General features: G+C 50.5%; 8 protein-coding genes across 9 annotated transcripts; 3 read left to right on the forward strand and 5 right to left on the reverse strand.

Annotated features, from left to right (window-relative positions):
- Nucleotides 1–1,200: 1,200 nt before the first annotated feature.
- On the reverse strand, nt 1,201–3,395 carry CNBC0040 (hypothetical protein; the record flags this gene model as incomplete). The annotated part of the gene is made up of 5 exons (XM_771844.1): nt 1,201–2,850; nt 2,926–3,010; nt 3,080–3,166; nt 3,223–3,291; nt 3,355–3,395. 5 exons carry the CDS (start codon nt 3,393–3,395, stop codon nt 1,201–1,203), a joined length of 1,932 nt encoding a protein of 643 aa, XP_776937.1.
- Nucleotides 3,396–4,488: 1,093 nt separating this feature from the next.
- Nucleotides 4,489–7,138, reverse strand: CNBC0050 (hypothetical protein; the record flags this gene model as incomplete). Of its 2 annotated transcripts, XM_771845.1 has the most annotated exons (10): nt 4,489–4,551; nt 4,667–4,756; nt 5,008–5,082; nt 5,172–5,243; nt 5,321–5,652; nt 5,693–6,328; nt 6,480–6,620; nt 6,682–6,832; nt 6,960–7,021; nt 7,075–7,138. In XM_771845.1, the coding sequence occupies 10 exons, from the start codon at nt 7,136–7,138 to the stop codon at nt 4,489–4,491; spliced, it is 1,686 nt and encodes a 561-aa protein (XP_776938.1). The 2 variants fall into 2 exon arrangements, with proteins under 2 accessions (XP_776938.1, XP_776939.1); XM_771846.1 differs by lacking the exon at nt 4,489–4,551 and having other exon boundaries at nt 4,565–4,756.
- Nucleotides 7,139–7,744: 606 nt separating this feature from the next.
- Nucleotides 7,745–9,435, forward strand: CNBC0060 (hypothetical protein; the record flags this gene model as incomplete). The annotated part of the gene is made up of 6 exons (XM_771847.1): nt 7,745–7,855; nt 7,916–7,986; nt 8,068–8,456; nt 8,535–8,613; nt 8,716–8,931; nt 8,997–9,435. 6 exons carry the CDS (start codon nt 7,745–7,747, stop codon nt 9,433–9,435), a joined length of 1,305 nt encoding a protein of 434 aa, XP_776940.1.
- Nucleotides 9,436–9,828: 393 nt separating this feature from the next.
- On the reverse strand, nt 9,829–12,589 carry CNBC0070 (hypothetical protein; the record flags this gene model as incomplete). Its single annotated transcript, XM_771848.1, has 4 exons — nt 9,829–11,289; nt 11,354–11,818; nt 11,865–12,224; nt 12,275–12,589. 4 exons carry the CDS (start codon nt 12,587–12,589, stop codon nt 9,829–9,831), a joined length of 2,601 nt encoding a protein of 866 aa, XP_776941.1.
- A 186-nt stretch (nt 12,590–12,775) lies between these two features.
- On the forward strand, nt 12,776–13,636 carry CNBC0080 (hypothetical protein; the record flags this gene model as incomplete). The annotated part of the gene is made up of 3 exons (XM_771849.1): nt 12,776–12,870; nt 12,915–13,575; nt 13,622–13,636. 3 exons carry the CDS (start codon nt 12,776–12,778, stop codon nt 13,634–13,636), a joined length of 771 nt encoding a protein of 256 aa, XP_776942.1.
- A 542-nt stretch (nt 13,637–14,178) lies between these two features.
- Nucleotides 14,179–14,851, reverse strand: CNBC0090 (hypothetical protein; the record flags this gene model as incomplete). The annotated part of the gene is made up of 3 exons (XM_771850.1): nt 14,179–14,216; nt 14,294–14,522; nt 14,588–14,851. 3 exons carry the CDS (start codon nt 14,849–14,851, stop codon nt 14,179–14,181), a joined length of 531 nt encoding a protein of 176 aa, XP_776943.1.
- A 3,957-nt stretch (nt 14,852–18,808) lies between these two features.
- CNBC0100 (hypothetical protein) lies at nt 18,809–19,769 on the reverse strand (the record flags this gene model as incomplete). Its single annotated transcript, XM_771851.1, has 4 exons — nt 18,809–18,850; nt 18,913–19,287; nt 19,368–19,592; nt 19,662–19,769. The coding sequence occupies 4 exons, from the start codon at nt 19,767–19,769 to the stop codon at nt 18,809–18,811; spliced, it is 750 nt and encodes a 249-aa protein (XP_776944.1).
- Nucleotides 19,770–20,043: 274 nt separating this feature from the next.
- CNBC0110 (hypothetical protein) lies at nt 20,044–21,820 on the forward strand (the record flags this gene model as incomplete). Its single annotated transcript, XM_771852.1, has 4 exons — nt 20,044–20,454; nt 20,515–21,553; nt 21,623–21,753; nt 21,800–21,820. The coding sequence occupies 4 exons, from the start codon at nt 20,044–20,046 to the stop codon at nt 21,818–21,820; spliced, it is 1,602 nt and encodes a 533-aa protein (XP_776945.1).
- Nucleotides 21,821–21,836: the final 16 nt, after the last annotated feature.

The following is a 21,836-nucleotide window of genomic DNA, read 5'->3' on the forward strand; positions in this document are numbered from 1 at the left end:
GGAGCCAATGACGGTCCACCCGATTCAAAATACCGCCGACTTCCGCAGAAAGTGGGGTGGGCGGGGGACCGAGACACGTGATCATCTCGGAGCGAATCGCTCTTCCAACCCCCTTGACGTGCGACTTGATTTGGATTTCTTGCGCGGGTCCTGGCCGTATAGTCGCTGATTTCCAAAACTTTGGTTCCGTTCCTACTGAAATCAGGTACATCCAGGCACTTTACCTTCAATAATTCAAACGCTAGAAGTCAATTGTAGAGGATGTTTTCCAATCCATTCTTTCTCTAACTGACCCTTGGCGTATTATTCGTTAAAAGCGAAAGAGTTGTACTCCATTACAGTACTATGTACCTCTTAATGGACGGTGAATGACGGCCGTACCATTCACGGCTCCAATGCGGGTTGAAGAACGAAAAGCCTCAGACATGTACTCGATGTTGACAACTTGCGACAATTTTAATAAATGAACGACGAATTACTCGATCAACGCGCAAGATATTGCGAACTTTCTGAGTATGCGTGCGGTCTTCCTTTCCATGGAAGTCCTGGACACACTATTTTATCAACGCAGATAGGCTCTCTCTTCTCCACCACAACGCGTGCATGAAAATCGATGGGATGGTGAACTGAACACGGTGTTAAAAGACATCCCAAAACCGCGTCATGTTCGATGCGATAACTCCTCGTTCGTGATGGCTTAGCTTTAGCCCAATTAGTAAAGCCAACTGCAAATTTATAGAGTGATACCGTTACAGAATGGAAACAAAAACAATCCTTGGGAAGCCCCTGGGACAGCTCGGTGGTGGGAAATAGGGGTGTAGTCAGTATTTGGTTGAATACACATTACAACTAGGAAAATGTGGTACGCGATAGATAATTCAATACCGATATCGCATCACCCAATAATTATGTCTACGTTTCGTTTGTGGTGGTGAAATTGTTAAAATGTGCGAGGATACTGGAGGAGGAAGGACAATGCGCAATGGGCTTAACAAATTGATCAGCTGAGTTTCATATGTCCCGAAAGAGGGGTCCGGTGCAGTACTTGGATCAGTGATGTCACAGGATGTATGATCAAAGAATGATCACGACGGCTGGGTAGCGATGATATGCAATATGGCATGAAGAAGAAAGAGGACATTGTATATATCTACAAATGGTAATGCTCACATAAAGATAGAAGGGAAATAGGGTCCGTATTCATAATCTTACAACATCAGTCTCGTCCTCATTTCCATTTTGGCTTTCGCTCTCGCTCTCGCCTCCGACTCCGCTCTCATTCCCTTCCAACTTATAGAGGTCCGCATCTTCCAGTTCCACGAGTTTGACACCAAACTTTTCTTCAAGCCATAGTTGCACAACCTTATCGTCCGTCTCTTCGACCGTCCCGACCCCAGTCCAGAGCTCCTCCCATTCAGCGAGCGTGGGCGTCGGCGGTAACTCTTTAAACAGTTTCCTTCCAGCTTCTACACCTTTCATCCATTCCTCCATTCCCTTTGGCGCTCCCTCCGGGTGCAGCACATTCAGCCTATCGACTAACTTTGGTTTTGCTCCCAATATGTTTTCGATGGAGCGGTATTCCTTTACAAACCGAAGCGAGTTTACCGGACCTATCTTAGGTATATTATTCGACGCATCTGTACCGAGCAGCACCATCCAATCCACCCACTCGTCCTTCTCTAACTCAACTACTTGCCTTATCTCTTCTCCATCAACAACTTCTAATGGTTTCCGCAAACTGGAGACGTTTCTGAGTAGTTTGGCGCTGTATCCAAGCACATCACTGTCCTCCGTACCAACGTAATCTGCTAAACCAGAGAGACAGAGGGAAGATGCGAGTCCTTCTGCTTCAAAAGGGATGGGAGCGTGGAGGATGGGGACACGAAGGAGGTGAAGGAGATGTTGGCAATTGAGGTGATCGGCAGGAGAAGGGATGTCGAGAGCGCGTTGATAGATGGACAGGACGGAAGGGAGAGTGGCGATGAGGTTGCTGAGGCGGATGAGGGCGTCCGACGAAGGGGAGGGCTCTGATGCTGTTTGAAAGGAAGGGGAAGGCGGGGGTGTGGGGTAATCGGCGCATGGCGGTGGTGGAGACAAAACGAGGTTTATGATCTCGCCTTCCTCGCGAGTCAAATCGAGTTGCCTTCTAGTCTCTGTAAAATTCTCGAGTGGCACAAGATCTTCCAGTTTCTCATCCAACTTTTCTACCCCCTTTTTCCATTCGTCCAGACCGAGTTCTTGTCGGTTGGCAGCCGTCCATTGTTTAAGTTCTTCTTCGAGCGGGGTAAGATCTTGTGAGGGATCAAAACCGGGTAAGCTGGGAGACGGTTTGGTTTTGGAGGAGGGAAGAGGTGGGCGATAAGAGTCGCGATAGGCCTGCACGAGGTAGGAGAATGTATCGATAGTAGAGGTTATGCGGTTGATGGAGATGGTATCGCGTTCAGTGAGGCTTGACGCAATTTTCTCAGCTGTGGTTTTCTGTTTCATCTGTTCATTTTCTTCCGCAGTTAACACACGATCTTCATCCTGTACAACCTTGATCTTCTCCTCTTGATCCCCTTGCAACCCCTCCATCGCCTTCCTCTCTATTTTCTCCGTCCTCGAACTTTCAGGCGGCGTCAACGCTCCTCCTGCTAGTATTTGGTCCCCGTCCAGAGCATCTTTCCGACCTGTAGTCACAAAAGTAAATTTTGTAGCTTGCCAATGAGCTCGCACAGCATCTTGCTCTTCAGACGGGAGGTGAAAAAAATCGGTAATGGCTTCGCGAAGGAGGTGTACGCGTGCGGAGCGGGTGAATTCGTGGTTACGTCGAGCTAGGTGTGCGGCACGGATGGTGAGACGGCGGCGGGCCTGATATAAGGGAGAATGAGCTTTGGCTTGTCCGAGGGGAAAAACGTAAAATGAGACAGACGAGGCGAAACGAACCTCGGCGGATTTCCATTCTCTTACGCCTCGTTGGTCCCATATGGCGACTGGAATGACACCGTAGGCTCTCATCTCTGATACGAGACTTGACGAAAAGGGGATCAGTACAATTGTTTATCGACTTTTTAAGGAGCGACAGATGATAGTTACGCACTTGTACCAGCCTATTACTTCACCGTAACCCTCCAAAGGGCCTCCTCTAGAAGCAAAATGGAACCGGTTTGTGAGTAATGTCGCATCTCTAGGCGTGGGTATTTAGCCGGGAAAAGATAAGGGATTGAACAAATCATAATTTACATAGCAACCAGTTTACCGTGGAATTTCGGATCTGCCCATCGTTTGGAAAAGGCCTTGATCACCTCCGGACTGTGTGGTTGTGCGGCTGTTAGTTATAAACTTCTCCCCGCTCATGTGAATACATACACTCACTGTGTCTTCTTAATCCATTGTAAAAGGCCCTTGATGCCCATCCTTCAGTCGTATAGTGAGTTATAAAGAAGTAGAGAATGAGATGGTGAAGTTGGAGGGAATTACCTGACATACGCAGGACGACGAAGTGACGCGCAATTGATAACATGATGGTGGTGGTAAACAAAGAAAGTGATGACGTGTAGCACATTTCAGTTCTTTTTCACGCACTGCAGCAGCAGCAGCTCCCTCTCTATCCGTTCTTTCTTGATGTTATCTGGATTTTTAAACCTTGCATTTGTCACCTAAGGTAACTTCTAAACAACCCATCATAAGGACCGGAGGAAGTCTCATACTGAGCTCTTGGTGACGAGATCTCAGAACGGGACGGTACTGTTATTCCTGTCTGGGGGTCGAGAACGGAGGAGGTACTGTACAGTAGAGGTGACGTGGTGGTGAGTCTTTTGTTTTTACGATTTGTGGGAAAAATGAGTCAGCAGAGCTTGAAGTGCAAAGCTATATAAGTAGCCATTTGCCTACCATTTCCATAGTTGTCAATATCTGTCGATTCATTATTGTTATCTTCTCTCACTACCTTTTAATTTGTTCTTCTTCTCTCCATAAGTGGTATACTGTTGCCGTCTTGGTCTGGCTACCTCTTTCAGAAGTCATCAGTCCATTTCGTACAAACGATCCACGACTTGTTGAAGTCCATCGCTAGAAGAGATAGCCCCCCTGACACCACCCTCGACAACCTTGACAGTTAAGGCCTCGGGATGCGGCTCCTACTTGGAGGGGGTAATGTAAAGAATACGGTTATTTATTATCCCGGACGAGAATGATGGTGAACTCTTAAATACTCCATTTTGAACCTATCGGAAGGTCGAAGATGAATATGCATGAAAAGGACCTAAGAGCGATACCATAGATAGATGGCGTAAGATCCCGCTGAGATATTTTATTATAATACAACAAATAAACCCACACCCTTCTGTCTTGTCTTCTTGCTTCGTCTGGTTGTGTAATGCGTTCGGTACAATGAAGATTTGTATCTCCTTGTATAATGTGCGTTATGTGTTGTTTCGTCATTTCAAGTTTCCTGTCTATATTACTCCCCTTCCCTTCGGCAACACCAATCACACTTTATCACTTCTCTCACTTTGACCTCATCCGCCCTACGACTTCCTCCAGTAATAACCTCATGTATACTTTATCTACCTACAGCAGTTCATTATCCATCAGCAGTTACATTTTTTTTTTTCTTCGACAATAGTCTCCTGGGAGGCAGAATAAAAGAAAAGGGAAAGTAAAGAAGGAGAAGAGGGAAACTGACAGTGATCTCTGTTCCATCGTAAAGCTTGCCATGTTCATATTGCGCAGGCAAAGCGTCCCATTCTTCTCTCGAAAGAGCCCTGTCATACCACTGCTTTCAGATAAAGTAGGAAAGGATCGCGATACCGCAGAGAGAGTGAAGATGTTATCGGATGGAAAGAGACAAAATCGTGTGTGTTGTGGAGGTAATGACGAAGTGTTCGGGTGCATGAGGATTTTCATAGGAGTCCGCGGGGTTTTATGGAGGTTGAGGATAGAGAGGAACAAATTAACGTTAGCGTGTTAATTAATATATATGAGAAGGAAGAAATGAGGGACAGAAGATGGAAAGGAACTACGTACGACGGGAATATACTCGTGTAACAAGACGTCCGCCACAATCTGGTTTTCGGGTAAAAAGCTCTCATTCGGAAATAACTGATTTACCCTCTCCATGTCAGTACTTTCTCTTCCTTTTCTTTTTCTTTGTCTCCCATTTTCCAAATTTGTTCTGGACCGGAACGTACCTCGATGACGACTCCGCCTTCCGGCATCCATACTTGATGTGTCAACATCTCGCCATGTACGGATAGTACGATCTAAAAAAAGAGACAGTTCATCACAAGTTAGCCCATTTGTTCGTTGGATCAAGAACATAAGGGCGACATGGACTTACATCCGCATCAATCACCTCTTTTATTTGCCGCTGCTTGTCCTCAATCCCTTTATTCTGCCTTCCGTTGTGCGATTTGTAATCGGATTTGCCGATCCAAAGATGAACGACGTCTATCATGCCCTTCCCCTCCATTTCCCCCAGCATGCCCTCCAGCTCCAACGCTGATTGTTCGCTCAATTTTCGTTCCGCTGTGGACGATTGGTCGAGCATGTATATTAATTTCGGGGTTGTCCTTTTGATTCTTCTTTTATTTGCTTTCGTGGTAGACAAGGACAAGGAGGAAGGAGGAGGAAATGAGAGCATTCCACCTGGTACATCTCTCTCCCCCATCTCTAACCCAAACCCAAGACCCCCCAAAAACCTCCGCCTAACCTCTGTCCACCAAAAAACCGGTTTTGGCATCACAAACACCGAGGCCGCCATCTTGTTCAATGCGAGAGAAAGCTGATTGTGCCGGTGGGATGCCCAGCGGTCCGTTATTATTGCTTTCCATTACATTAGCCGTGGTCATTTTCACAAGAAACGGCAACTGAGGATGGAAGGTGGAGGATGGAGATGAAGAGGGCATACCTCGTTCCATGAAGACCCATCCCTTATGTTCGTTTCCAAGATTGCTCAATATGTCCCAGTCTTCCGGTTCAATCACTCCCGCGATCCTCTGTTTCTCATCTCCACCTCCCTCGCCTCTGGCTCTCTCACCCCCTCTGTCACCCCAAAGAGCACTCAAAACCATTTCCCCCCACCCTGCTTCATCTCTCCACCCTTCCGCGCCTTTCCATGGTATTACTACTCTATCCGGGAGGGCGGGGACGACTTTGCCTCTCGCCGTTGTTGTTGGAATATGCATCTGTGTCCGTATCGGCACCGAGTTAGAGTGGGAGAGGCCAGACGAGGGCAGAGGGACAGAGGCGAGAGATGAGAGAGAGCCGAGGAGCGTTTCGGATACAAGATGATAGTAGGAAGAGAGATAATGCCATTCATCGATTTTGGCTCCTTCGTTGATGAATACTGTTTTCCCAAGCCTCGATTAGCGGCTATGCAAGACAAACCTAGGCAAGACCGGACGGGACAGGAGGAGAGAGGGGAGGATTGTAACCTCGACCTCAGAATTATGAATCGCCTGCGGCCTGATGGTTTAAACTTGATACTTGATACTTACTAGAGGTCCCTTCAAGAATGTAAGCCCCCCTCGCAGAGAGGAGCAAATCGTGAGAAGGGTGGGTGAATACCTCCCAGCCCGTTTGGCCGCTTACTGCTCGGCTTTTGGAGGGAAATTTGGAACGGTCGGGGGCGAATAAGTCTGTAAATGGGTGGGGAGTCAGCGATGTATCATACTGAAAAAAAGAAAGAATATGACGTACAGATGGTACCGTTATGAACCCATACATTTTGTAATACTTGGAAACCTGGTAATCCGCCTAGATGTTTGGATTGGCTGATCTCCGGATCGGGAGATGAAAATCCCTGCGATGGGTGGTGGGTGAATAGCGGAAAAAGGTTTGGAGTGGTGACCTGGAATCGTTTCGTTATTGTGGTTTGAGAGATACGATCGAGCGAAGAATGGGTTTCCAAATTGTCCAACAAAAGATAAAGCACAAGGTCAGCAAGGTAAGGCCCAATACTGAAAGATACGACTTGCAGATATATAATCAGCGGATGTGTATAATACAGCTGTGAATATGAATATGGCCAAGATGGAAACTAAGATAAATACTTGTGAGCGATAAAGAAGTCATGGGCAAAAGAGTATTCACAGAGAATCAACAGCCGGCCCGAGAGCTTGCGGCGTAAAGTTGCCGGCGGCTTCTCTGATTCCATGAGAGTACCCAGGTGGCGTTCAAGTGGCTTTCAAGGAAAGTAGAAGTGTATGATGTACGGATGTACACGGTTTAAAATATAGCAGAGCGCGAGGAAATATACAGGGAATTACAAAATGCTTGTTTGTATGTGCAGACCGGGGTATAGGGTCCTCCAATCCACTAACTTTCCCCTGCAACTCAATCCCCGCAGCAGGGCGGTAATCGTCATTCCTACGGTATTCATGCTGTGTTGCAGTGTATGCACGGTGGGTGTCTTGCTAGTACATCGGCGCACATCCGTATCCCACCCCCCATGCATACATACACACGCTTCACGCATATTATGCACGTCAGCAACACAGCTTAGTCGTACGCTCCATTATTCTCCAACGTCACCACCTATAATTATTACGCAATACTCTCACTCCATAACAATTTTGGATCCGCTACTAAACTCGAGTGTTAGAATTATTCACTTCAACCTTAATAATTATATGTTTATTTACTAATCAAAATTCATACTTACTACTGTATTAACCGACGCTTCACTCTCTCCTGCAAACTCCCGTAATAGTACTCGCGTTGTAAATCTCAAGCTGTCAAAGCAAATCTCTACGAAATCCAAATGGAGACAGCCCAGCTTCTCCTCAAGATGCCCACAACATCAAGCATCTGGGCAGCATACAACCTCAACAGGTATTTTGTCGGCGTCGCTCTTCTCCTGGGTGTCGTTGTCGTGCGTCAATAATTCTTTCCTCCAATCATGTGATTTGTCTGCTGAGCGGCGTCTGTATAGTTGTGGACAGCGTCAAACTTTATCACTGCCGGCTTGGAGACAGGCGATGATGCGTGGAACAAACCCTTTTTGTACGTCTGTCCTTGCTATAGAAAAGCCGCCCTGTTGGAAACCACAGCGGAAGATACACTAACACACGCGTGTTTACGTAGAATAACGTACTTTAACACGGCATCATTCACTATCTACCTGTTACCTACGCTTTGGAGATGGCGTAAAGGCGCTCGACACCATGCTATGGGACAGGGCCATGTCCGATCGGGTGATGCTGAGCATGCTGCTTCTCCATCGGGCGGATACCTCCCAATCCCTTCCGCCCCTCACGAAGAACATCTCTCACACCCATCACACCGAAAAGACCCGGAACGCACAGAACGAATCGATGGTGTCACACTCCACCACCTTCCGCCCCTCACCGTTCGCGAAACAGCAAAGATCGCCGCATGGTGGAGTATCGTCTGGTTCATCGCCAACTGGGCTGTGAATGCGAGCTTGGCGTGGACGAGTGTGGCTAGTGTGACGATTTTGAGCAGTACCAGTGGTGAGTTCCATCCTCATCCTCTTACATTCCCTTACGGGGTGTGAACGGGAGTATAAAGGCTCATCCGATGGGAAATAGGTTTCTTCACCCTCGCACTAGGAAGAATATGTCGTGTGGAAAGCCTGACATCAACCAAGGTGATCGCTGTCATCGCTAGGTACGTTGCCACTCCTCCCTTGATCCCCGTTTCCCCTCTTCTCTTCTATCCCCCCCGATTCCGTGTTAAGAGCAACAACACTAAATGCCCTTCCCCCTATAGTTTCCTCGGCGTGCTTCTCGTAACCCACTCCGACTCCCTCTCCTCTACTCCTCCCCCTTCCCCTTCCGCCTTCTTATCCCTCTCTTCCGCATCCTCCCACCCGATATTCGGCGATGCTTTAGCGTTAACATCAGCAGCCTTTTACGCGGTGTACGTCATCCTGTTAAAAGTAAGGGTGGTAGATGAGGAGAGGGCGGATATGCAGTTGATGCTTGGGTAAGTCCTCTACACTCATTCCCATGTGTCACTGCGCCCACCCGCTAACCGCCTTTCCCCCACAGTTTCGCAGGCCTCTTCAACACCATCTTCCTCATCCCAATCTTCCCTCTCCTCCACTACACAGGCCTCGAACGATTCTCCCTCCCGCCTACCTCTTCTGCCTGGTTCATCTGCCTCGTCAACTTTTGCATCACCCTCTCTTCAGACTACCTGTACGTGCTGGCGATGCTCAAGACGACACCGACCTTGGTCACTGTCGGTCTATCGTTGACGATACCTCTGGCGATGCTGGGCGAGTTTTTCGGGCTCGGTTTGGGTTCCGGCGGGGAGGGAGGGATGGAAGGGATGACGGTGTGGAGTGTAGCGGGAGCGGGCATGGTTTGCGTGGGATTTGGGATGCTGGGATGGCAAGAGTATCTGAAGAATAAACAGGGGAACGAGGGGGTGGTGATTGAGCGTGAGGGCGAATACGAATACGGGAGCGATCGTGAGGATGAGTAAACGAGAGCGAATACGTTCTCCGTTTTTGGGTTCTGATTTTGGTTTTATCGTTTTCGAACAAGGGCTGTTTTGATCCATGTTGTTCCCCGGTCTGTCTTTCAAATAGACAATTAGACAATTACAATTAGAAGTTTCAACCGGTTTCTTTTGTACAAGTAGTGTTTTATACTATGCACCTGTAGGTTCAATATCAAGGGAAGGATCAAGGCGCTACATGATTACAGTTCAAAAGATGAAAAAGGTAAAAGTACTAACCCGAAATAATATAATAAAATATATAAAGGTTTAAGATGGAAAAATCGACGAATCACAACCAAACGTAAATATATATATATATCTAAAAACAAAGGATACCCAAAACAAAAGTACAGAATAAAACAGACTGCCACACTCTCAAAACACATCATCATCCCCTTCCAACCCACCATCATCCCCTTCCAATCCTTCTCTCCATCCTCCCAAACCATCTATCCCTATCCCTTCGCCACTTGCACTTGCACTTGCACTTGCATTCCCATTACTGCCCACGCCACCTAATCCATGGGTACCATGAACGACACTCGAACGGGGCTTAAAACTCCTTCTCGGCGCTCTTCTCACCTCTCCTTCCGCCGCATGAAGCTGGCCCCCGGCACCGAGAGCGAGGGGGTTGATTGCCCGTTTCGGCGGGGGTGCTAGCGCTAGCGATTTCACCCCCGTTGGCGGTGGTGGTACACCCGGTAGATTGGTATGGGACGGGGGGTAAGTCGAATGCGATGGGATGGCGGATGGATGTGAGACTGAACGCTGTTGGTTATGGGGATAAACATCTCGATGTCGTGGTGTCGGGCTCCCGCCTCCGCCGGCTGCTCCACTGCGAGAAGACACACTTCTCCCCACCCCTCTTCCTGCTCCCACCCCTCTTCCTGCTCCCACCCCTGCCCCCGCGTTCCTGGAGGTACCCAACCCGACACCAGCCCCGACTTTTGCTCGTTTATTCCCCACTGTCGGCGTCGGCCCCGGTCCCGCACCCGCACCCGCACCCGAAGCTGACGCCAAAGCACCTATCGGCCTCTTACCCAACCTCGTACCCGTGCCCGCTGCACTTGTAGAGCTCGGAGCGGTTGATGATTTCGAATACAGATTCGATATCCCGCCTCCCGTCGCCGCCGCCTGACGAGTGGATCGTGAAGAGGACGCGTGGGACGGGGTGGCGCGGATGGTTCTGGACGGCACGAGTGTGCGCGCGTTGCCGGCCGGGCCAGAAGCCGACGGATGAAGAGGCAAGAGTCCCTGTTTAGCGCGCTGATCGCAGATTAGCAATCTGTCCACATGAATAAAAAGCGGGCACACCTTTTTCGCTTCCTTGACCAACTCCTTCTCCTCCATCGCATCATGTATCCGATCCACCACCCTCCGCCCCGAGACCATGAACGGTCTCCCGTTCTCTTCTTCCCACGTGGGCAGCAGCGAAAGAAGATCCATCTCAATCTTGGGTTTCAGCACATTCACCCGCTTTCTCAATTTCTCTTCCCTCAGCATGGCCCCGCCTCTTCGCGAAAACCGGTTCGGATCCCTTTCATTCCGCTCCAACTCTTCTTCATCCTCGACCAATTTGAACCATTCCCTCACTTTGGGCAAGATGTTCTTCTTGCTCTCCACTTCTTCTTCTAGCCGCTCGACTTGCTTTTCGTGGAGGTGTAAGAGATCTTCGGTATATTCGTCATCGTGCATCTCGGGGAAAAAAGTCGATTGGGAGCGGGGGGACATGAGGAGGGATGTTTGGAGGGCGACGATGGTGGAGCGGGCGGAGAGGATAAAGGACGAGAGGGAAGCGCGGCGGAGTTCGAGAAGACGTTCGTATTCTGCTTCGTACTATACATGTGTCAGCCACTGTCACTGTATGCAACTGTCACATTGTGTGTATGCAGAGACTTACAGCCCTGATGGTGGCTTCACCACTGCCCCTATTCATCTCTACGAAACAATCCATCGTCTCCTGCTCTACGCCCAATTTCGTCCATAAGGGTTCCACCATGTTATACAACTCTTGTATCCTCGCTTCATGTTCCTCCTTTTCACTTGTCCAAAGCTCCATCGTCTCGTCCACCCACTCTATCAGCGGTATTTCCGGCTCCGTGTCGTCCAGCCCTTCCAGATCCTCGACCATCGGCCATTCTTCGTTGTCATCGTCCATGGGCGGGAGCGGGTTGAGGGTGATGATCGTATGGAGAAGACGTTCGTAGGAAGCGTACATGCCCGGCTGTTCTTCTTCTGCGTAGGGCGGTAAGAGGTGGGGCGGGAAATTGTGTGGGGAGGAGGTCGGGATCGGGGGGAGAGCGAGTTCGGAATGGAGCCATGTGAGGGTGAAGAGCGATTGGCACAGCGTGCGGCGGCGGGCGTCCTGCATGTATGTTAGCGATAACAGGGAAGAGAAGAATGTAACGCACGCGTTCTGCCAAGGCCAATGTGACAGCTTGATCAATCTCTTCCACCACACTCTCCCTCACGTCGTACCACTGCCCTCTCTCTGTATCATGCGGTGTTTGCCCCTGGGCGGTGTGAGCGTGGCCGAGGGCGATGGCCTGGGCGATCGTCTGCGTCGAGCCTGAAGTCCTCTTTCCATCGGCGTGTCCCATGCCCATTCCACTTGATGCGTGCGAGGGACCGGAAAGCGCATTCGCGGAGCGAGAAGTGGACGCGATAGCCTCGAGCGGTTTCGAGGGCTGCCACGGCGGGCCGAGGAGGGTGGACAGTCTATCAAGCGTGGCCTGCTGCTGCCTGATATGCGCTAATCTTTCGTCGTATACCTTTGCCCGTGTTATCAGCCTTTCCGCTATCGCCAGGAAACGACACACACCTGTTTCAACTCCCCTGCCTGCTCGTTCAGCCGTTCGAGCTGGCGCGGCAGCGTCTCCGAGTCGTCCGCCTCCCTGTCCCTCTCGCGCCGATCGCCTACGGCCCGTGCAAGGGTGGCGAGATCGCGCGTGGCGGCTGCAATGTCATCGTTGAGCTGGTCGACCTGGGCCTCGCGTTCGCGGACGATGCCTGTGATGACGGCCTTGACGGCTGCCTCGATCCTGTGGAGGTCGTGGTCGAGGGCTGCGGCGGGGAGGGCGAGCTGGGCGTGGAGGCGGCGCAGGTGGGGCGTGTGCTCGTCGAGGTAGGCGAACATGCTGTTGCGGTGCCAGGATGTTTGTTTGCGCGGAAATGGGCCATGGACGCGACTGTTACGTAAGGGGGAGTCTGTCAATTGCTCTTGTCTATTGCAGTGTCTGTGTCTAGTGTCCAAGTATCAAGCCCTCCCCCTAGTCTAGTCTCCAAGTACTCTCCCCCTCCCCCCCCACTCCCCCCCCCCCCGATGCCCCCGCAGCAGCGCAGATCGGCCGAGATGGCGGCAAAGAAAGCCGCGCTCCACCAGTACAACGACGACCACGGCCACTTTTCCCTCGTCCGGTGAGTGCTCCCCCCTCCCCCCCCCCCCCACTAACCCCCCGCAGCAACTTCCGCCTCGCCGACCTGATCACGATCATGAACGGCGTGTGCGGCTCCCTCTCCGTCCTCTCCTCCGCCCGCTACCTCCTCCTCGCCGCCAACCTGCCCGGCCCCCCCGCCCCCGCCGCCCTCCGCACCCTCTACTTTGCCCACCTCCTCCCCGTCCTCGGCTTCGGCTTCGACGCCCTCGACGGCAAGGTCGCACGCTCCATGGGCGGCGGCTCCATGCTCGGCCAGGAGATGGACTCCCTCGCCGACCTCGTCTCCTTTGGGATCGCCCCCGCCGTCCTCGCATTCACCCTCGGCCTCCGCACCCCGCTCGACACCCTCGCCCTCCTCCTCTTCCTCTCCTGCGGCCTCGCCCGCCTCGCCCGCTTCAACGCCACCGTCGCCCTCATCCCCGCAGACCCCACCGGCAAGTCAAAGTACTTTGAGGGCCTCCCCATCCCCTCCACCCTCGCCCTCACCGCCACCATGGCCTGGTGGGTCACCCAGGGCTGGTACGCCCATCCCTCCGCCGCCGCCACGGCCACAGCCACTCGGCAGGCGGATGTGCCCCTCGGCGTCGTCACCCTCTGGGGAGACAAGGACGGCTGCGGACAAGTGCATGTCGTCAGCGCCCTCTTTGCCCTTTGGGGCGCCATGATGGTCAGCAAGACCTTGCGCGTGCGTCCTTCTTCTCCCTCGATAGGCATAAACTGACACCCCGTAGATCCCAAAGCTGTAACCGGGAGATTTAAAGACGGAAAGATGTGCACTGGATATTTGCTGGATATACGAGTACACGCATGCAATGTTCGTTTATGACCGCAACAAGTATATTTGCATATATTATCCTACACAACCATGTTCAATTATCTTGTTGGATCGGTATGTAGCAATGTCCCACCGATTCGTCCCTGCCAAACAACACGTTCCTCAGGGCTTGCGGGAAGACGCGAGAGTGTAATGGCGATTAGACGGCGTTTGTATTCCGGAGCAATTAGCAGCCTGCACCCATCCTCGACCGGGTGAGGGAATACTGAGTTGGGCTCATATATGCACTTGAGGTGGAGGTTTGCTTGGAAAAGTCTCGCTTGAAGGTTTAGGTGAAAAGACGAAAAGTAAATGTTTGCCGTGGATTGAGTAGAATGGAAAGGGGAAGCAACAGTCATGCAGGTTGGGAAATGCCCGAAGAGTGCCGCTTCGGGCCGTTGCTGACTGAGCATATCCAAAAGCCGTCTTATTGGCTGATGCGGAGCCTTCTGTTGGGGTGACCAAGGGAAACGTTCAAAGGACAGAGCAAGCCGTGGACGCGCCTCTATCAACTTCCAAGCGCACGTCAGCGAAAGGCCTAATACTCCAGCACCGATCGCAGCTGTCACAGCATAGCATCATGACTTACGATTCCGACGGTCGATCGGATAGGCGATCAAAGTAGATAGGGGATACCGAAAAAAAAAAGGTAACGGGACACGAGAAAGCGTAACCCCGGGCTCCCGACGGCAACGAGTGACGTTTGGGATTTCCACCCCGGGATCGTAATCATTCGATGGAGCGAATGATGGCAGGGATATCGAGAGTTGAGACCGAAGCGTAATCATCTCTTCTCGTCGTAAACCATGTCGGCATGTCTGCACATATACATCGTCAGCATGAACACTCAGCCCATCCAGTCCAAGTATCCACCTAAACGTACAAAGGCGACTTGGACCGCGACCCTTCTCGGCATGCAATCGGATGATTTACGGTCAAAGCCACGCGCTTCCCGTACTACATGCCAGGAGGACGGGACGAGGATGGGAGTGATAAAAAGTGGCAAGACGCAGACGCACACACGTGTAAACCTGCAAGTTGGAGAAATAAGCAAAGTCTCCAGGCAGTCCTGCGCTTGGGCCTCCTCCCACGTCCGACGCCAGACGGACGATAGCGTGGTGGTCAAAGCTGAATATTTATGATACATCACTCGCGCTCTCTTCCGCTACCTGACTCTGCAATGGTCAGCAAGGCTCAGTGATGAAAGTGGCTTTTCGGCGAGAGCCCACATGTATATGCTTCTGCAATGAATGTAGCAGAGAACACGCTGGCTCGGTAGAACATTTATAGATGCTGAGCTTGGAAGATCATCCAAAGATCATCTGAGAAGGAGAGCATGGGTGTCTTCCGGTTGTCGTCGGCCAAAGCCGCGAACCGCATCTTCGGTCAAAATAAGTAACCTCCCGTAAGAAAATAGAGTACTGATCCACCTTGCAATATCATTTCCACCCTTCTAGTGACTATCCGCACTGCCGTATCCGCCCTTCTATTTCCTATCCTCCCATCTATCCGCCATGATAATACCTTTCTACGATTGGCATATAAAATCTCTACTGTTTGCCCGACCAGATCTTGCATTTCGAGATATTTTTTGTACACCATAACCTTGTCGTCGAGCCAAACAACCATGGAGCCTTTTTCCAAACCGTGTAAGACGAGTGATCCACCCGCATATACAGCAACCGATAAAACCGCCCAATATCTACAACCCTTCTTCCCATCATGTCTCACCAAATACCCAAACGCTCTCAAGTTCTTCCGCGAAACATCCGATCTTTACTGTATCGTTGCCAAACCGCAGACATGCACTTGTCATCCGACCGTTTGCTACCGCTACACTACTGAAAGACCATTGGAAAAATATTACTTTACGGATTTAAAATATGGCAAGAGAACTGTAAGTTAACGGGCATACATGGACATTTTATATCAAGGCAATACAAGTGCTCATCGACTGCAGCTATCGAGGTCGGAGCTCTGCAAAACATGGCTTGTATCGCTTGACTTCCTATCCCTCATTGAGTATAGGTTGCTACAGCAAGTTGAAAAGTCGGTGGATAAAGATGGGAATCAGCAGAGCGATGTTTATAACCTTATACATAAGAAGAATGTCGAGACCTATCAGAATGTAAGTTCACGTTGTGGCCCATATCTATAGACGATCGGCCCTTTATCGTTCGTTGCAATTCATTCCAACGTTTGCTGACGACTCGATTATCCCCGCTTTCACCACAGTGGAGACCAATAGCTGAAGGGCTTACTATTGCCATGGACAAATTATACTCATGGGAAATCTCTCACCATCTTCCTAATCACTGGACGCCGTATGACGCCACTCAATCCAATGGAGGACAAATAGCTCTTGAAAATTTTGTTCTCACTCATATTCCAGCTCAAGCGCAAACTCAAGATACTTCCAGTATGGCCCCAGGCCAATACCATGACTACCAAAAGCCCCAAAAGCTTCGAGACTCTCAACTCTCCAGCGATAACAACAATAATAACACTAACATTAACAAGAATGACACCTTGACGCTCTCCATCATAACTACCACCAAACGAGTCCTATCCGTGTTCGATAACAACCCAGATAATTTCTTTGTTTGGTACAAGAAGGAGAACGTCGATCAATTGCCCTCAAGACAGGTGAATGGTTTCAATAGTTACGCGGAACCTCTCTGAGCCCTCGGCTCCCAAGCTGGTTTTTCGTTTTTAGAGAGTCCGCCTCATCATTCGTGGTTCAATGTGGGATGTTTTTATGGTATACAAAGGACTTGGTCATGTTTTATTTCCCATTCCTCTTGGATGAATACGCTTGAAGAGACACTAATCATTGGAGGACAAAAGTACGACTGGACAGAAGAATTTGCTTGGGCTGCTTGGATTTGCTGGGATTGCTACACCAACCGCTGTGCTATCCTCAGCAGGATCAGTGATACCTGTTAGATAAGAATGATCTTTAGGATTTGGAGAAGCTTGCATAAGACATCCAGTCCAAGATGACGAGCAAATATATGTACATGGAAATTAAAATACAACTTCTATATTACAATAACTTCTACAGTACAACAACTTATATATGTAAGGGAACGAGGATAACAATAAGGAAGATGGAGAGCAAGAGAACAATAAGCAGTTGGACAAGTAGTTTCGGAGGACCGAGGAGAGAAAGGAGACGATAGGAAGAGAAGGAGGACTGCGCAAGGAGGCGTTAGGGAAGAGAGAGGTACGAGAGGAAGGAGACAGGGAAGTGTGGGAAAGCTGAGTCAGCTCGTAGAGCTGAGAAAGATATAAAAGGCGTAGCCTTTAGAGTAGATAAAATGCATAGCCCAAACAGCTTAGTTTATTCGAACTCTCCAGTCTACCGAACCACTTCAGAGCTTCCAGAGCAATTGAATACAAACGACCGAGGACAACGAAACTATTGTAGCCTAAGGTATTTTCCGGCCTCTACGAGGACAGTGGTGCTGCTACAATATATTACAAACGACCAAGAAGCTTCCCCAGGAAGCTCACATCGACCCCGAGCACCTAACCGAGAACGCAATAAGATTGAACTCGGTCAGCACACCACCCTTCTCAAAGGATCATGTTACATATGCGACGAGACTTACGATTATCCAAATCGTGCCCAGGCCCCCACCCATTACCAGACAAAGCCGGGACCCACATTGCAAGCTCCACCGGAGCCTTAGGTCCTCAGCCGGGCCCCACTCCCACTGCCTCCCCAGGACCAGCCACCGCTGGCTGCTTGGGTGCCGTGTCAGCATGTCAGTGGCGACATCGCCAAAGACATCCCTCCCCCGGGACAAAGACCAAGCAAATGCCACGCCGGCGACCGACCCTGCCACACCCCTGTTGTTACATATCATGTCAGCCGCGCCCTCTGTCTTCTGAATTTATGAGATTTGTAAAGCATAAACTCACATCGAAACCGGCTTGGAGTCCAAGAGGACTGCCGGAATCGAAAGGGCCAAAGAAACCCCCGCCAGCAAAAAGTCGACAACCACTTTAAAGCGAAAAAAATGAGCAAACAATCTCTATCTACTACACTGGCAGTTACTCACGGAGGACTGCCCAGTGCTTGGTGTTGTACCACGTAGTGGACACCGAGAGCCTCCCTTAATGGTTGTGGGAAGCGGTGGGAATACTTCCTGCCAGCAGCGGCGACCCGGGAGTGGGAATTGCTCCAGAGGCGGAACTATCATTGCTCGTGGGGCAATGGGGGCCTCTTGGAGGAGCCCGGGGTGCTGTCCCATTGGGACATTAGAATCCCTCCAGGGGTCGAAGCCTTCAGAGAGGGAGTCTATATTCATTTTTTAATACTATGGTCAGGAAGAGTCAGCTTAGAAGTTGGAGAAGTCAGCTGTAGTCTTACGGACTAAAAGGTTGTTAAATGGTTTGAGAAAGGGTTTGAGAGAGTTGAGTTGTAGTTGAAAGAGAGGAAGAGAAGAGAGGAGGAAAGCGGCGATAAAACATGCATGCTGGGGTTGAGGTTGGAGGATATATGGGGCGTAGAATTAGTTTTTTCACCGTTTCTTCCTCACTAGATCGATCGACACTTGCACTGTTAGCTTAAAGGACTGGTTAGCTTAGCTTGAAGGAGTGTCGTGCACTGACCTCTTTGTTGGTTGGACGACTGCGGAAGGTATTATCCGCGGACAAGTAAAGTGGAGGCCAAGAGTGGAGAAGGCAAGGAACAACAGCTTGCGCCTTGACGATTACGTATTGACTGGGCGCGTGAGCGGCAGGTGCCGCAGGTGAATAGGCACTGTGTAGGGAGGAGGGCTCAGACATCGCACCGGATTCCGAGGTTTAAGAAGTGATTAGAAATGACTAGAATAATTAGAATGGCGTCTTATTGACGAGGAGAGTTTTGTTAGGGCCCACTTGTTAGAGAAACTAGCCTTTAGGGACAAGACAGGGGGAATGATTTGATTGGATTCGCTGAGATTGCGCGAATTGCTTAGAGCCCTAATAAGTAACAATGCATGTCGTGCCCCAGCCGCGCGCCCTCCCGAACCTACCCATCCGCTTGGACGGACGAACAAGCCCACACCCCTACTCTACACTTTCACTCTAAAACCCCTCTAGCCTGATGTGTCTATTGGAATTCAGGTGAACAAAACTCTCCTGGTCCGTAAGGCTAGAAATATAAATTAGCTATTTGGCACAATTGGAGAGAAAGAAAAAGAAAAAGGTGCTCACCTTTGTAGTCAAAGTCGTTAACCCCGCAGAGTTCTCTGACGTCTGTCTCCCAGACTGAGGACCCGGCTTTGGCTTTTCCCCACGCGCAAGCGCATCCAAAATCTTTACCGTCGTTTCCGGGGTCAAATCCTCATAATAATCATCTCCAATCTGCATCATTGGCGCATTACTGCACGCTCCCAAACATTCAACTTCGACAAAAGTGAATTTCCCGTCCTTTGTTGTCTGGCCGGGGTGGACGCCGAGGTGGGACTCGATGGTCTCCAGGATCTTGGTGGAACCGCAGCCGCCGAGTTGGCAAGGGGTGGTAGTGCAGAGTTGGACAAAGTTGGGGGCGACGGGTTCGCGGTTGTACATTGTGTAGAATGTAGCGACCTATAAGGGTGCGCGTTTTAGTTCTTATCCCTCACCGCATCCAACTAGGGTTAAGATGATTCAAAGCGAATTGGACTCACCTCGTAAACTCTCATCTTGGGCATGTCCAACAACTTGGCAACAGCGTTCATGACGCTAATACTAGTCCATCCCTTGTTCTGTCTCTGACCCAAATCAAGAATGGGCAAAGCAGCAGCCTTCTTGTACTGCGGTGGGTAGCGAGCAATGATTTCATGTGCGCGTTTGAGGTTTTCAGGGGTGAATTCGAATGGAATAGAAGGGTTGTTGTAGTCTGTGTCGCGGTGCTAGATGTACGAATAAAAAGGCCAATGTTAGCAGTTGTTTTCGCCAGGCAGTAAATAAAGGGGACATACGACGAAGAGCGCATCTGAAAGACGGGAGGTGGAAGAGACGAAAGAACGTCTGGTAGGCCTTGCGAGGGTGTTCCTTACGGATTGGATGGTTGAACGTGCGAAAGACATGGCTGGCGGAGACGGGTTGGAAGTGCAAGAGGAGATGTAGACGACGTCGAATCGGGCACAGATGGATTGGCTGAGAGTCCGCGGGGGGAGTGATATTCTGGCTCGCTGGTTGGTGGTTTATTTTAACCCGTGAGTTTACGCTATTTTATCCAACATATATGGTGACGTCGGCGGTTTATTTCACCGTCATTTCTCTATTCTCTGTCCATCTCGATGGTCATATACGTACTCTATGTATGTGAACCACAACAGCAGTCATCGATACATATAAAACATGCCCCGCCTACACAGGACTCTCCCGCTCATCACAGCATCAGGCATAGCACTCACACTCTATGCCACCCACGCACAGCTCCACCCTCTCAAGCTCGACTCGGTATTCCCCACAACCAAGAAAGTCAAGCACGCATCCACCACTTTCCCGCCCTACACACCGATCGGCTGGGGATCAAACAGGAACCTCACGCTTATCCCTCCTCAATTAGACCAGGACAAGGAGAACACACAGGAGACACCGGTACTGGTAAAGCGACCCGCGCCGTTATTACATCTCGGAGGAACACCTTTACGGGATTTAGTGATTGCAGAGAATTATGCCGCGGCGTTGGATGCGAATGGGGATTGTTGGTTATGGGGAAAAGGGTATGACCCGACGGGTAGAGTTGGAAAGGGACTGGTAGGCAAGGTATGTCTTATATCTGATTATATAAAATCCGAGGGAACGCTAAACAAAGAGCAAACGTAGGATCTGAACACGTTGGTACCAGGCCAGTCCAAGCTATTCGCCCTCAGCCGATCTGGCAAGCTATACGCCTTTTCACCCGATTCTTCTCTCCACTCGGCTTCCTCTTCCTCTTCGACATCGGACAACTCTAGCTGGCTATCCTACTTTACCCCTTCACGCTCCCAAGATATCCCGCACGTCGAACTCGAAGCCAATGGCGGTCTGTCCTGGGGCGAGAAATGGAAACAAGTAGCCGTAGGCAGCCATCACTTGTTGGCGCTTACCACCAAAGGCAGAGTATTTTCCATGCCGCTTTCTGAAAAGGGAAATGATTTCCGTCAACTCGGGACGAGAGAAGAACTCGTCTCTAGCAAACCCCTCCTTGCCCCTTCCTCCACCCCTTCTTCCTCTTCCCAGCCATCGAAAGATATCATCTACCGAACCCACCTTGATCCCATCCCATCTCTCTCTACCATCCCCATCACCCGCATCGCCACAGCCTCCCACACCTCGTACGCCATCACATCTACCTCTCGCCTCCTCTCCTGGGGCGCCAACTCGCTAGGCCAAACAGGTCTCGGCGGGTCCAACACCACCCCGCTCGTCCCGGTGCCTATCGAGATCGTCCTGAGCAAGGCTTACCCCGCTGGCTCACCCATAAACGTCGAATGTGTGGACGTAAAAGCAGGAGGTGACACCGCATTTTTCACTGTGAAGCGGACCCATCCGGGGAGGAGAGGAGAGTGGTTCGATCTCTTGGCTTGTGGAAGTGGCTTGATGGGAGCGTTGGGCACGGGATCGTACAGCTCCGCCCAAGGTGTCCCCGGAAAAGTCAAGGTCATTAGCGGGCTACAGGAGTACAGTGAGAAGGAAAAGACATTCAAGCCGCTGGGTATATATCAGTTGAGCGTGTCGCCTTCAGCGGGTGCGAGTGTGGGAGTCGGTGGAGGAGAAGGGGAGGGAGGGATGGGAGGGACGCATGTGTTTGCGGTGCTGGATACATTGAGAGGCGGGGAAGGGAAAGAATATGGACGGGATGTGTTTGCGTGGGGTGCGAATGGTACGTCCCTTTCCTTCTCCTTAACATGACATACACTAACCAAAATCTCCGCTTATCTTTTACTTTTAGTGGAATACCAATTGGGCATGGGTAAACGTACATCCATCCCTATTCCGACGTATATCCCAGCCTTGGGCAGTAAACCTGATCGAAGCGGGGGCTGGAGTGGGAACGAGCTGGATGCAGCTGGTGTTGATGCCGTGAGCGTTTCTTTTTTTTTCTCGTTTCCGGCCCCCAACCCCAAAGCACCACAGCGCAGCTCGCTAATCATGATACTTCACCC

Source organism: Cryptococcus neoformans, chromosome 3 (genome assembly GCF_000149385.1).
Source record: "Cryptococcus neoformans var. neoformans B-3501A chromosome 3, whole genome shotgun sequence".
Classification (NCBI taxonomy): Eukaryota; Fungi; Basidiomycota; class Tremellomycetes; order Tremellales; family Cryptococcaceae; genus Cryptococcus; species Cryptococcus deneoformans.